This window comes from Berghia stephanieae, chromosome 7 (assembly GCF_034508935.2).
Source record: "Berghia stephanieae isolate SIO BIC M18660-M18661 chromosome 7, UCSD_Bste_1.3, whole genome shotgun sequence".
Taxonomy (NCBI): domain Eukaryota; kingdom Metazoa; phylum Mollusca; class Gastropoda; order Nudibranchia; family Aeolidiidae; genus Berghia; species Berghia stephanieae.
In genome coordinates this window covers 46008485-46024713 of record NC_088366.1, presented here as the reverse complement: position 1 = coordinate 46024713, position 16229 = coordinate 46008485, and the positions used below count along the sequence as shown (strand labels likewise).

At 36.3% G+C, this 16229-nt stretch overlaps 1 protein-coding gene across 2 annotated transcripts in view; it reads right to left on the bottom strand.

Moving 5' to 3' along the window:
• LOC144977360 (mitochondrial inner membrane m-AAA protease component AFG3L2-like) overlaps positions 1–16229 on the bottom strand; it is a 37403-nt gene that overhangs the window by 6156 nt on the left and 15018 nt on the right. For both annotated transcript variants that reach the window (XM_078922476.1, XM_078922474.1), the window contains exons 12-18: positions 15046–15175; positions 13811–13908; positions 12873–12983; positions 9744–9859; positions 8718–8798; positions 6769–6888; positions 4194–4385 (exon numbers count right to left, since the gene is read on the bottom strand). In XM_078922476.1, the coding sequence (XP_078778602.1) occupies positions 4194–4385; positions 6769–6888; positions 8718–8798; positions 9744–9859; positions 12873–12983; positions 13811–13908; positions 15046–15175 (848 nt within the window). The remainder of the gene's footprint in view (positions 1–4193; positions 4386–6768; positions 6889–8717; positions 8799–9743; positions 9860–12872; positions 12984–13810; positions 13909–15045; positions 15176–16229) is intronic.

The following is a 16229-nucleotide window of genomic DNA, read 5'->3' as shown; positions in this document are numbered from 1 at the left end:
AGGCTTAGATAAAAGGGAGAACATAAGTAGATGATAGGAGACATGTACCACTGTAATTGGTCTTGAGACAAAAATCACGCCTCATCTGACCTTTTTTTCAAAAATGAAATTATATTTATATCACCACTAATGATGCATATCTTACACAGTACTCGCTGGATTCCAGCATGCTCTGCAGAGAAGCCAAAAAGTGTGCTAAAATCCGTGAGTGCCGGAATCTGATGCTCATGGGAGGTAAAGACTAAATATATTCTTAGTACTTTAGGGAGTTTTCTTTTTTTGTTTTTGTTTTTTAATTTACAATTACTTCTATTTGGTTTTGGTAATTAAATCAAATAAAATATCTGATATTGTAAGAGTGGAAGTACAAAATGTATGCTTAACAAGTGCCTGGTACTGTATGAAATGGAAATATGGTACCATACAGTCTGGATGAGGGGGAATAAACCCATTATGAAGCGCATTTAACATGGCATAAGGAAATGCTATATATAAATATGAATGTATTATTTTATCAACGATTCTCCATCAACTGAACAGTTTCCAGAAACCAATAAAGAAGATAAAAGGGAAGCCAAATAAAATAAGCCCGGGCAAGTGGAGCCTGATGGAATGGGACTTGCCACCACCTAAGGGAAGGAGACCCCTGTCCTCTCAGTCAAGAAGTTGGGACGGTGGGCCACCACCCTGCTTCCCACAAAAACTTTAACCATTACATAAATCTATGATCAGAAGAAACCCATTATCTCCGGGCTGAGTGAGGGCAGCCAATAATAATGTGCATATGACCAGACCTGCCAAACCTTCACATTCCAAATGTGGAATCAGAACGTCAGAAAATAGGAATTTGAGACAAAAAGAAAAAAAGAAATTTCTTTACAATGGATAATTCTGTATCGAAATGACCACCAACTTTGCAACCAAACATATAAGGACATTATTAAGGCACATCTGGCAAAACTACATATCAAAGTATTAGGTAATGGAATGGGGAAGGGGGAAAGGAGTGAAATTAATTTTCCTAATTAATTCCCTTTTGACAATCTTTAATTTTTAACCCCTCTCCCCCCCTCCCCCCCCCCTTCCATTTTTTTCTTCTTACCATCATCATCATTATTATTTATGAAAATCGGAATTTTAGAGACAATGCCGGAATAGTAAAAAGTAAGAGTGAAAATAGGAATGATTGTTGTTTTTGTTTTGTTTTTAAGGGTTTTACGGCACTTGCAACACATTAAGGACATATCACACGGCGTCTAAACTGCACTATAAATCTGACCGTTTAGTTTCCCGCTGTTCCGAGCGCCGACGTAACCTCACCCGACAGGTAACCGGGGTCAACAGCGGTCAGCCGATATCAATTCCCAGAACGTAGATTTGACGTGCATTGGGTGATACCAATGGATGATTTCCGTACCAATTAACCTCACGATCTTCGTGACGATGCAATTCCACCTAAAATGCAAAGAATTCTCGCAGACCTCCTCTTCCCATCGGTCCAATTTTTATTTCAATATCTCCAGTACTTATTCCACAAGCCGTGATTCAAATTCACCTATTTTTCTATAACATTTAAATAAAATTACTTGTAATTACCTCAGGATTCTAAAAAAACGTTGCTATAAACTTCAAATTTTTTTTGGTGTGATTTACAAGGCACAAGTTTTACTACGAAATGAGGTAAGTTTCATTTACTCTTCAGTTTTCATAATTTTGTAATGATTATTTTTCCGCGGTAGGTCAGGTAATAATGATATTACCTCTTTAGCCTTGTTCTTGAAACGTAATATTTCGCTGCGGTTTTATTGTTAATTATATTTTATTTTTTATTTTTTTCAATGATGAGTTAATTTGATTTTTAAATTGCATAATTTGAATTATCTTGCTAATGTTTAATTTTAAATGACATTGTGTGTTGGGCCTCAACTTTCTTAGCTCAACTGCTTGTTAGAATTTTCCTGCCCCCCCCCCCCCCCCTGTCTTTCACCAAATTGGGTGAAGTATTGGTTTTTCTTGTTCCAAATTTTATGTACGCTGTTATGTATGCCTGGATATGAGAAGTAATACAGAGTGTTTTAGAACTCATTTTATTCATTAATTCACTATATCATTGCTTACTTCGCTCAGTCAATTGTGAATTTTCTCTTACAGCATGGACCACACAATCGCAAGTCATAACCAAGCAGTGAATTCATTATGTATGACATGTGGTATGATTTGTTTAACACAGAAATAGAAACGTGCCCGCAAGAAACCATTTAAATGTTCAAATTATTCTAATGGCATTCTTTTAGTCTATGGGACTGACACGGCATTGGACAAGCAAGGAGCACACTCATAATTTATGTGTAAAAAGTACACATTATAAAGCACATTGAACACACGACTCATTAGCTTCTTTGTATTTTCTCATTGCCAAGACGCTAATAATAAATAAATCAACCTTGAAACGGGTTGCACTTGCATGTTTGATATCGGCAGAGTAGAATATAACAACAAACTCCAAAACGCAGGAGAGACTTTCAAATCTCATGCACGAGCCACCTACCCTCAAGGATGGTCCTATTGCCTCTGAATTGGACAGAATACCGCATTACACAACAGGCTTACCACAGCAGATCATTCATTGGCAACCACTGCCACAAATACTTACAAGAAAAAGTCTACACTTACAATTATCCAACAAACAAAGAACTGCACCCACGACCCACTCATCATTGATGACGCATGCAGTATTGGATTAATTTTCGACAATATAAACAAGGCCTATAGTCATGTGCACAACTTTATTTCACACATAAAATCAATCAAAGCAGACACAATCCAATATATTCAAAGTGCAATAAAACATTACACGGATACATACAGAAAATATTTTCCAAACAAAATAATCCCAAAACAACACCTCCTTGAGTACCACTGCATACCACACATCACTCAATATAAGTTTAGACTTAGACTTCTTGGAGAACAAGGCACAGAGACCTGTCATCAAACAACAGCAAAATTGGAAAAAAAGAGCATCCGGCATTATCAATGATATGAATAAAATGCGATTAGTCATCAACGCAATGCAGTTAAAGACCAGCCCCAAACTACACTGACGAGTTTGAATGCTCGTAGCGGATATATTTTTGTTGAGGAAAAATACGTTTTTTGTGAGGAGAAGTATTTACATCTTGTCTTTAAAATACATAAAATTCAGACAAATCCATAGCAAGGTTTTTTTTTTCTCTAATTTTTGAAATGTTGCACCCGCTATATTTTTTGTGTAATTTGTTACCGTCCATTGATAACTTATATTGAGAAATCTAGTAATACTATGAAAAAATAAAAAACACACAGTAAAAGTAGAAAATATAAACTTTTATACCAAGTAGTGATATTTCAACTCATTCAATATGGGTGTCTAACAGACAATAAAACAAAACATTGTTAAATTGAGTGAAACGGCAATCCCCGTTAGGTAAATTCCTCTCGGTGATTGACCGCTCACCGTGACCGGGTCAGCAGGTGTCAGGAACGGGATACCGTCTCAACTAAACTGTTGTCGTTGTGTACGCTGTGATCAGCGCCAGTGAAAAAGGAAGAAAATGGGATAGAAAAAGTTCTAGAATTATAATTAAAAGAAAAAGTAAGACAAAAGGGGAATTGGTTCAAATAGGGAACAGATGTAGATTCCAAGAGCACACCGTCAAAGTACTTAGTTTGAGATCACCTAAAAGTCTCATAGAGACACAAGCACAGGTCCCAACTAAGAGGAATACACTCAAATGTTTACCAATCATATCATATAATATGTAAACTAAACATCATTCAATGCATAACAGAGAGATGATTTACAAGGAAAAAAAAATAATCTCCCAAAACTATTACTATACATTCGACTGTTTCCCTCCCAGCCAAGGAACTCCGGCAAGGATCAGGACAGGACAAAACTAAGTAATATCTCATTCCAAGACAACAGGAAACAATTGGAAAACGGGTATGGGGGGATAGAAGACACAGCATGTACCTCCCTGCCCACTATTAGAGGTCAAGATCCCCACCCATAGGAATGATTCCGCCAAAAGCGGAAGGGTTGAAGGTATGACATGACGTACATAGGTGAAAGTCAAAAGGAAGCCCATAGATCGACTGTATCCATCATGACGCCCAACCACAAGACCAGAAAACAAGATAAATAATATCACCTTTTCCACTTCAGCCTTGTATTTGGTCAGCAATGCCAGCGTTCTTTCATAGGCATCGTTGACAATCTTCCTGACTTCCTCGTCAATGAGTTGGGCTGTGGCCTCGCTGTAAGGCTTGGTGAAGGTCATGTCTTGTTGATTCATGTCAAATGACAACTGGCCCACTTTCTCATTCATTCCAAACATCACCACCTGGTAACAAACAAACAACAAAACTAGAAAAGTGCCAGAAGACAATAGAGAATAAAAATTTTTCGCGGCGGTGGTGGGGTTTGAACCTGCGACCTTATTGGTACGACAACTCCGCCTGGCAGGTGAGAGCGTGGCTCTACCGTGTGAGCTATCCACGAACACAAAATATTCGTTTCAAACTCAAAGTCATTACTAGATCCCTCTCTCACCCACTTCTTGAGACCGCCGATTCGTTCGTACACCACCATCGCGAATAATTTTGACCAGCAGTTAAGCCTAATAGCCAATATTCTCAACACAAACATATAACATAGAAACGACTGAGACATTGAGTATGCTCCGGTGTATGGGGTGAATTTTTAATTCAGAAAAGTGAGTGGAGCAGGCACTTATGTTGGTAACAACAAGATATGAAGTGAATAGAAAAGTGCCAGAAGACAATAGAGAATAAAAATTTTTCGCGGCGGTGGTGGGGTTTGAACCTGCGACCTTATTGGTACGACAACTCCGCCTGGCAGGTGAGAGCGTGGCTCTACCGTGTGAGCTATCCACGAACACAAAATATTCGTTTCAAACTCAAAGTTATTACTAGATCCCTCTCTCACCCACTTCTTGAGACCGCCGATTCGTTCGTACACCACCATCGCGAATAATTTTGACCAGCAGTTAAGCCTAATAGCCAATATTCTCAACACAAACATATAACATAGAAACGACTGAGAAACCGCCGCGAAAAATTTTTATTCTCTATTGTCTTCTGGCACTTTTCTATTCACTTCATATCTTGTTGTTACCAACATAAGTGCCTGCTCCACTCACTTTTCTGAATTAAAAATTCACCCCATACACCGGAGCATACTCAATGTCTCAGTCATTTCTATGTATATGTTTGTGTTGAGAATATTGGCTATTAGGCTTAACTGCTGGTCAAAATTATTCGCGATGGTGGTGTACGAACGAATCGGCGGTCTCAAGAAGTGGGTGAGAGAGGGATCTAGTAATGACTTTGAGTTTGAAACGAATATTTTGTGTTCGTGGATAGCTCACACGGTAGAGCCACGCTCTCACCTGCCAGGCGGAGTTGTCGTACCAATAAGGTCGCAGGTTCAAACCCCACCACCGCCGCGAAAAATTTTTATTCTCTATTGTCTTCTGGCACTTTTCTATTCACTTCATATCTTGTTGTTACCAACATAAGTGCCTGCTCCACTCACTTTTCTGAATTAAAAATTCACCCCATACACCGGAGCATACTCAATGTCTCAGTCGTTTCTATGTTATATGTTTGTGTTGAGAATATTGGCTATTAGGCTTAACTGCTGGTCAAAATTATTCGCGATGGTGGTGTACGAACGAATCGGCGGTCTCAAGAAGTGGGTGAGAGAGGGATCTAGTAATGACTTTGAGTTTGAAACGAATATTTTGTGTTCGTGGATAGCTCACACGGTAGAGCCACGCTCTCACCTGCCAGGCGGAGTTGTCGTACCAATAAGGTCGCAGGTTCAAACCCCACCACCGCCGCGAAAAATTTTTATTCTCTATTGTCTTCTGGCACTTTTCTATTCACTTCATATCTTGTTGTTACCAACATAAGTGCCTGCTCCACTCACTTTTCTGAAACAACAAAACTCAAGCTTTTGTCAGTGCTATCGGAACAAACATCAGACCAAAAACAATTTTAAAAAGAAGCAAAACCCTTTTTTTTTTTTTAAAAATTTTCAGACTTCAAGAAAGGGGGTAAAAACAAAACAAAACAAAAAAAAACGGTGGCAAGAATTACATTTTTTTTTTTTTAATAAGACAAAAGTAATTTCAGTATTAAAATGGGTCAGACCAGGGATACAGTGCTTTAACTAATAGAGAATCTTTATCTTATTACTCATTACTTCCAAAATCTTGATATGCTGGTTAAAAAAAAACAAATAACAAAAAGAAAGCTGTGAAGATTGAGATTTAATAGGTTTGAAATGCTAGACATGAAATCCCTGTCAGTTCTAGTCCAGTATCTCCTGTAATATATATACTGTAATACTGTAATATATAATATATATTATGCGATATTTTACACCATCAGAGACTTAAGAGAAGACGTCGGCTCAAATTTTTTATGTAGTCCTACTCTGTGGCAATACAAAGTTGATATCTTAGAAATGGCTCTTTACTCCAATTCCCTAGCCATACTCTGGTATGAAAGAAGTACATAGCCAGTAAGAGTGTTGTCTCTGTCCTACATATCAAATGTTACTGCTGACTTGGTACCCCTTGTAAAGCGCTTTGACCAAAGTTAGTGGATTTTGTGCTATAGAAAAGCTAAAATTTTAACTTTATTTGATTTTTTAGAAAATAATTTTGACCAAAGCTTTTATCATGAACCCTTACTCACCTGAGAATAAGCTGTCTGCGTTACTTTCCTCAAATCATCTTGGGCTCCAGTTGTGATTTTCTCGAAAAAGATTTGCTCGGACACCCGACCACCTAACATCATACACATTCTGTCTAAGAGCTGTGGAAATGGAGAGAACAATAAAATTAAGTGAGTTTTAAAATGTCAAAAACTAGGATAAATAAAAAACATATATAGACCTGCAAGATAGAAGTTTTAATTCAGCTTGATAAAAAAAAATAGTTGCTTTGAATTTGGTGTTGATTGCTTAGAGAAAGGCCGACATCCTAAACATGGGGTAGTATTCAATTGTTATTCTTTGCATCTGTTATTGATGTTCAGAAAAAAAAGAAATCTGGAATATCTTTAAAACCATATGAAATTGGATTGTAAATCTACATTAACCTCCCCTCCCTCCCCTTAAAAGAGGGAGGAGAGGTGTGTTGTTTTGTTTTGAAGTAGATCTACTGTCCAATTTCTTAAGAGATATTCCAGAATTTTAAAAAATATTTAAAAATAATAATTATAATAAATATATTCCCTTTATTCCTCCCCAAGGGAAAATGTTCCTTTAGGATCTATCCCAAGGGAAGACTGGAATAACCCAGGCATCAGGCGCAGTGCAGCGCCGCAAAGTGAGCTAGGACTAGGTGACTTGCTCAAGCAGGCCTGTAAATGATTGGTGAAAAAATTGTCGGAACTTTTTGAACACGCGAAAATAGACACAACAGGACAAAAATATGGACACAACACAGATATGACACGTCAATTGACTAGTCAAATCATGTCACTTTCCCCTTCTTTTTTTTAACGAGGTCCTCATTTTATGGTACCAAAAAAAAAAAAATCCCAATTATTTGAGGGCCCAGGTCTGAGTTAGTAAAATGAAAGGAAGAGAACAATACCTACCCTTTTGAATGATGTGTATCTCGTGCTTGATGATACAGGAAGCTGCGTATCTTCGCTCCTGTTTGTGTTAAATGTTTATGTTGATTCTTTCATTTATTTGGATTAATTCTTATAGAAGAAGAAGAAGAAGAAGAAGAAGAAGAAGAAGAAGAAGAAGAAGAAGAAGAAGAAGAAGAAGAAGAAGAAGAAGAAGAAGAAGAAGAAGAAGAAGAGGAGGTGGTGCAGTCATGTGGGAGCTTTCGAAGAAGAATATATATTTCGAAGAAAAATAATTATTTCGCATTATTCTTTTTCTGTCTTACATCCGGATGGAACCAAAGAAATATAGAGACTGAGAAATAAGAACCGGAGATATGCATGTGTGTCAGTAGCAAAATAGAGAGAAACCTTCCGGCCCGGTTCGACACACTTCTGTGCGTGCGTTATTTACTGACTAGGTGTGTGTGTATGTGTGAAGACGACTCGCTTGAACTTCGCGACCTCTCTCTCGCTGGCTGTGGCACAGTAGCCAGGCAGTAAATACATCAACGTGAAGCGGAGCGTGTAGGTGGCATGATAATATTATAGCTAACAGATAGACGGCAAGTTTTGTTATGTCTTTGATGCGACAAATGAAAATTTTTTATTTTTTTTAAAGTCGGAAGTTGAAACGGAATAAAATCTATTTTTTTCGAGGAACGAAATAAAAGTCTTTTATTTTCTTTTTTATTGGTTCTGTTCTTTGACATTACGAATTTTATTTTTACTATTATTTTTTTTTTTTAAATATTAGCAGTTAAGAGCAAAATCGTGCTGTCGGAAATCCGACAATAGATGGAAGATTTACAGGCCTGCTCAAGGCCACACAGCACGACAGGTAGTCAAACTCTGTACACTTTGGGTAAGAAGCAAAGACCATACCGCTGAGACATGCTTTCCCAAACATAATAAACAGATTTAATCTGAAATTGACTCCAGATTGTCAATTTTTATCTTTTTCTTTCACAAAAATAAGAGAAAGAGAGAAAACAACCAAAGCTCAACCAATGCCTAGAACTTACCTGTTCTTGTGTGTAGAGATATTGTTCTTTAGGCAAGTACTGGGCGTAACCCAAACCTTTTCCTCTAGGTATAATAGACACCTGGAATAACATGGCACAGGAATAAAATTGATGATGTATAACATGTGGATACTAATTTGATAGAAACTTTTGTTACTAAGGAGGTTTTGTTTATAATAAGGGGTCCTTTTGATGAACATTGTAAGCATAGGGGTTGAAAAATCGTTTACTTTTTAAAGTCACATTTATATATATATAAATATATACACCCACACACACATATATATATATATATATACTTGTTATATATTTATTGTGCAAAACACATACTCGCAAGTTCATTGTGTTATTGGGCACGATAAAAATAACTCGTTTAATAAATACAAAGAGATGAAAGAATCGTATATTCACCCATACTCATAAATTCTCAAAAATATTAAAATCCGAGAAGAAATGTTTTACAAACATGAAATGATGCCACTTAAGCTAAATGAATACGCTGTGAATGCAATTTATGCAGGTAAAAACCAATCTGCTAACTCATCATGGCTATTCACCAATTCCATTGTCAAATCATGACAGATCATCACACCCTAGTACTAGTAGCTTTTCCAAATAATCACTTGAGTCAACGGGTGATAAAATTACCCTTAATTTAGACAAGTCAAAGCGATACTAGGCTGCTAGAAGCTGTGGACTGTAAAAAATAAAAACAAAAATGAATATAACAGCTTCAAAAAGGAACAAAATACCAAAATACAGTATGTTTCAGGCTCAAAACCTTTCTTCAGCCAATAACAAAAAAACAATAAAGACATGATTACTTTATTAAATTCCAGATTGATCCTTAATCTAGAAAGGTCTGCAAGTTACTCGTATATCAAACTTTAAAAAATAGCTTTATAAATTTTTAATTGGCCAGTAATTCTGGGTTGGGTAGCAAAATTTTAACATTGTCTGTACAGAAATAATTTTAACCCCTAAACCCTATTTTTTTTTTTTTATTTTAAAAAAATTGATTCTTACTTTGAGTAAAGGGTCAGCGTGTTCCAAGAACCAACCAGTGACTGCATGACCTGCCTCGTGATAGGCGACTGTCTTCTTCTCCTCTGGCTGTAACACTTGGGTCTTTTTCTCCAAACCTTATCACAGATCAAATCAAAACAGTCTTGATGATTAGTGATCAAAATAACCATAATAGAATTATTAGCAATATTAATGATGATAAGGAAAATAATAAATCACTGTTATAATTATAAAGAACTGAACAAGTGTGTTTGAAAGGTGCCAGACAAAGCAAGAAAGAAAAATACAAGAAAAAAAACCATCTTAAAAAAATCAGTCGACCTCGACTGGGGATCGAACCTCAGACTTTCTGATACCTTTCTGATACACCAATGTGTAATGGTAACACTTCTGACCAGTAATCAAATGGGTCAAAGTAATAGTAGTATGTGGCCACGTGAGGATCTGTTTTGCCACTTTTGAAGTCGAAATTGGCCACGAAGCACTCTAACCACCCGGCGGCCCTGATTAGGGGTAAAGATGGCCAATGTGGACAAGGCCAAGGCATTACACAATTCCATCTGGTGGAAGACTCCGGTTTGAGCCCCACTGTCAGCATCTCATGCTTTTTTTTATTCCCTTGAGAAAGAAAACTTAACCTCATTAGTTCATTTTGCATTGCTCACTGCGTGGAATCAGCGCTATTTCAGTTGGAACTCCCAAGGGACCAATAACCCTCCCTGCTCGCTACCTGCATGAGGTCATTGGAGTTCAACTGGTATTAGGCAGTGCCGTGTCCAATGGGGGCAATTATGGATATTTATGGTCTTATAATATGTCTGTATAGCGGGAAAACAATAACAGACTCTTTCACTTTATTATTTTGATTTGAAAAATCAGTTGTCTTTCTAAACATCAGTGAAAATTTGACATTCTTGTGGTTAATAGTTTTCTTTAGATATCACAAATTGTTGATCTAATTTTAAGTGCTTGTAAATTATGGTGCACTTAAATAAAAAATTTGTTATTCAAAACTCAGCGGCAGTATCTCAAGAATTTTAATAAATATCAAAAGTAAATATATGCATCTATGGTCCTGTGCAATATTATCATATTGGCAGTTGATTTTCTTGATTTATTCATGGTTTTGTAAGTTCTGTATATTGTTTTTTACCAATTCCGTCCCTCTCAAACAGTTGTGTTGATCATAACAGTAAACTGATATGATTTATGTCTTTATGTGGAAAAATAACTCATAAAGATAATATTTTAGTGACCAGTAAAGACTAAAAACCAATATTGTGTATGATGTCAATATTTCAATTTACTATCAATCTGCCTATAAAGTATGACTTCTTTACAAGAAAAAATCAATTACCCAACAAGGTTACTGGACATGCTACAAATATTGCAGTATCAATCATCAATTACAACTAACACTAAGCACTGGTACTGTTAAATTAAATGATTTGCTCAAACAGACGGACATAGTATGGGGACAAAAGAGGATTCAAAATTATGAGGGCATATAGTTTATTCCAAGTAGCAACGTTTTTCTCCTTATTGACCAACTACATTCAAAACGAACACACTATTCATACAGGTTATATAGAATCATCTCCTTTCCTCCAAAAAAACACATTTAGTCATTGTCTTATAAAGTCATCTGATATACCATTGAACTCCAGTCAGTCAAATTTAGAGATAAAACAATTGAATAACAACCAGAGTCAAATCAGATAACACCACAGGCATACCACAGCAAGATCATTTAATTTTTGGGAAATCACTGCCATATATATCTGGACGCTTCAGTCTATAAAAAGTTAACACATACACTTGTGCACAAAAGGAGAACTTGGACTTACATTATATTACTTATTCAACATGCAAGAATACCCTAAACATTGACACCTATATGACACTATAAAGTCGGCATTTCATGAGACAACCACACAAAAGCAGTACCGTATACATCTTCAAATTATAATGCCTAACAGTCATTAAAAAATATATAATTTTGACTTGAATCGTAAGGGATTTAAGTATAGAAAAAAGTTATCAAGCCATTAAAAAGTTGGCTTTCAAATGTGCCAAAAACTCATAATATTTAAATCAGTTAAATGCTTAAAAAATAATATTAGTATTATTTTCGTCTAATGGTTTATATTTTATTCCTAAACTGATATTTGGACATAATTAATGGCATGGAATACTATGGGAGAGACAATAAGGATCTCACCAAGTCATGCCAAATAAGAAATTTACAATAAAAAATTCATATCTTTTAAGGTTTTACTGCCCGGACAACAAAACTTGGCATGTGTCAAGATCATGATTTTTACTTTATAATGATGCTTGTTTCAATCATTTTCTGCCGCTGGGAATTAAATTATTGATATGCAAATTACAACAAATTAATTTCATTGATAGCTCAAAAACCACTAAATTGACACCTCTCTTATGAGCAGCCTTAAGAGGATACATTATTATCAACCATGGCATATGATGAAAGAAACCTTTGCTTTGCTTGTGGTGAGGGAACAATTTTCATATTTGTGTTAGCAACTGAGTAATACCATGAAATATTGCAACAATTAATTACCATCAGCGGCATCACAGATTCCTACTGACCGCTACCTGTTACACCCATGGGCTGACCCCACCAATGGGGTCAAATTGACCAAGCACTGAAATACCGCTCAGAGGGGAAAATGCCACGCAGTGTGCTGTACTGCGGCTGAAGCCTGAGACTACTCAGTCTCTTCTAGAGATAGAAATGCCGAGGTGAGTCTCAGACAAAATACGTTGAGAATAAAAAATCCCAGTCAACTGTAGTCCTCTGACTATGAACCAAAGAGCAGTCATTCACAGCCATTAGCCCATGGAGCCAGAGATTATCTCAGTTTCTATAGCATGAAATGGACAATAACAATTGCTTGCAACCCTTTGGACAGGATGCTAGTCTACCGCAGAGTACTTTCCACCAGATCTAACAGAATCAGCTGGTTCATTGATGGATGGACAGAAGGGTCAGAAAAAAAATCTCTACTTCATCCAGGATCAATCTCAGTCCCTTTGCGTGTGAAGCGAGAGCTCTGTCTACTGAGCTATCCTGAGGATGAATAAAAGGATTTTTTTTTTTTTAACCTGCTACAACTCTCTCTATGGCCTGTTCAAAATGCTTCAGTTGAATGGAAGAGTTGAGATCTCTGGCTGCAATCAGAGCAGCTTCATTGGCAACATTAGCTATATCAGCACCTGGGTAAGAGGAAAAAAATAAATTTGTTAGTAATTTCATTTGACAGCATGAATGACTTCCATCCTATCCAATGCATCCATCACTTACTTTATAGCTTTATGATGATTATATTTCTTTGTAATTCTTAAACAGTTTTGCCAATTCATGAGGCAAAAAAATACTGAACTTATACGCAAATATATTGACCGACTCCTTTCTGAGTGATGAACTCCAGTAAAAAGACATTGTGTATTACCTTATTTTCTGTTTAGCAGGTGATTGGAAAATATACTGGTGGTTTATAACATACTGAATTCCGTAAATATACGAAAAATTGGCAACACTACTTAGAAGAGAAAATAGCGCTTTTCCCCATGTCAACTTAAGATGTTGTCGCCAAGGCATTCTGTGAAGGAATGTGGATAACCCATCAAATAAAGTCCTGATGTCAACAGGAATCACCTATGTTGTCCAAAGTTTTATAACTCTTACCATACATAAGCCAAAATTAATCATTTATGTAGTGTATATTAACGTAATATTCATAACTCGAGTACGGTGACAGAATGTGGGTAAAGACGCTATATTTTTTGGCCACACTTTTAAACCCAGAAATACTGAGAGACACAAAATCTTTCCATAGTTTTTCAATAACTTAATATTTGAAGATTTTTTAGTTGAATGCCATAGAAATGTCTCTTTGACATCACTCGACATAAACTCTGAGGGAAAAGCGTAGATAGAGATGGACATGTTGCCAGAAAGGAGGCAACTTCTTTGCCAAGAATTGGCTTGACAAGGAATATGTAACTGAGTAAGTGATGATATGCGTTCCCTTCATACATACCAGAAAATCCTGGGGTCAAGGCGGCCATCTTCCTTGCAAGGTCGTCGATCTCAATGTCTGTCTTTAAATTGCTGAGATGAACTTTGAATATCGATGCCCTAGCAGAGAAAAAAGGTTTTTATCTTTATTTGTGTTATGATATGTCAGACCTGCCTAGTACTACGAAAAATTCGTAGAAATATGAATTTTAGCCCCAGCTAAAGAACTGTATCCGCTTCTTTTGACTCAATAAATCTTATTGAAAAGGAAAGGTTTGTTAAAAATGAAATTTTAGTTCCTATATTCAGGACTTTGGAGCATATTTGGGTCATGCAAAGGGCAAACTATTTATTTATAAAGCTATTTAAAGTTACTTGTTCTTTTTTTCCTCTGGAAACTATGAATTTTTGAAATTTCAAATAGGCAGCTCTGTGTTATATTAATTAAGTAAAGCTTGATTTCTTTTTCTTGTGCTGCTATGTGGTCTAGTGGTATGACACCCGCTTTCAGATCGGAAGGGCCTGGTTTCGAGCCTCACTCGGCGCATAATTGAGTCCTTGGAAAAGGCTCTTTACTCACATTCTCTAACCGTATTCAAGTGTAAAATGAGTACCTGGCCGTTAACAGCATTGTCTCTGTAAGAAAAAAGTGCAATATCGCCTATGATGTCACGTCTTACATGTTAAGTGTTCCTGTTGACCAGGGACCCCTCGTAAAGTGCTTTGAGCACATTTAGTGGATATTGCGCTATATAAAATCACTTTTTTTTTTCTTACACAAAAACAATGTAGAGTGTGGACATTTAAGGTCCAGCTCTAGCCACCAATGACACAACCATCTCCAAGGAGATTAAAATGCAGTGTATAAAGAGTAAATTATTGTATACAACTTTCTATTTCACAGAAAAACTATTTTACGTAACTAGATTTTCATTTAACAAAAGTCGAAACTGATGTTGATAACAGGAAAAACAAAAGGAGTTATAATGGAAGTGATCGTGATAGTGATGGTGGTAGTGTTGGTTATTGCAGGGATGGGATGGTGATAGCTATAGTGGTGGTAGTGGTAAAAATCTGTAAATGTATAGTAGTAGTAGTAGTAGTAGTAGTAATGGTAGTAGTAGTAGCAGTGGTGGTGGAGGTAGTAGAAGTAGTAGCAGGAGCAGTACTAATAATAAACACTGAAATATTAGAACTAAGAAAATATATAAATCTCTATGCTTTGCAAAAAATATTTTAAAACGTTGATTTAATTACCTCCCCTTAATGTCTGGAAGTGGAACAAATATCTGTCTGTCGAAGCGTCCTGGTCTAAGTAAGGCCTGGTCCAGAATGTCCACTCTGTTTGTAGCCGCCAAGATGACCACGCCTGACTGAGTGTTGAAACCTAGGTAGTCAATGCATTGGATAAATGTTAGAATATATATATCATCATATCACTGTTATAGAAAATATAAGTAAATAAGTTGTACAGAAGAAACTAGCCTAGCCACACCAGACCTGCCAAATTGAAAACTTCAAATTTAGTCATTTCTATGTCAATTTTTAGTAATTTGTCAAGGAAATTAGTAATTTCTGAAATCGTGTAAGAACAACCACAAATTGACATTGATGATCACTTCAACATTACATCGTCAAGCTTATGCGTAGTAGAAATGCTTTATTATTGTTATCATCATCATCATCATAATTACAATTATTGTACTCATCATTATTAATATCATAATCATCATCATTATTATAGTAGTAGTAGTAGTTCTTGTTCTTCCTATCATTATTATTATTATTATCATCATCATTATTTAAGTATTACAGTTCACTCCGGATAACCGCAACTCGGTTAATCGCAACTTTCGGTTAATCGCAACATTTCCCAAGAAACAGAATTAATTCTATATAAAAGTCACTGGTTAATTGCAACAAACTTCGGTTAATCGCAACAAATTTTCTCCCTCAACAAGTGATAAATTCAAGAAATCAATCAAACAAAATATCATGATTAAATTTCATCATGGAAGAAATCGTGACAGGTTGAAAAATCGAGAATGCGCGGGATTTAATCTACTTTAGAATCTCACCACTCTATTATAGACAAAAGAGGGTGGTTTGCAGTATGGGTTCGTGATGCCATCTGTGGTCATTAAATAGGAGGCAATGGGGCTGGGTATAGTTTTTACAACTGGTAGACAATGACAGTTGTAAAGAGATATCCTTTGTTTTGGGATTGACAACTGTGCTTTGTGACCAACGAATTTGGTGAGAGCTTATAGTCTGTCATCACGGCTGATCTCTTTGACTCTTAAAAATGTTGAGAACAAAAGATTGAAAGTTAATCAAATCTGAATAAGATGTCGACTTGCATCAAAGCTGCTTTTGTTTGAAAAAATATATACAGGGCTGGCATATGGTTTTTATTTCACTCATATTGATCAGTATGTGAT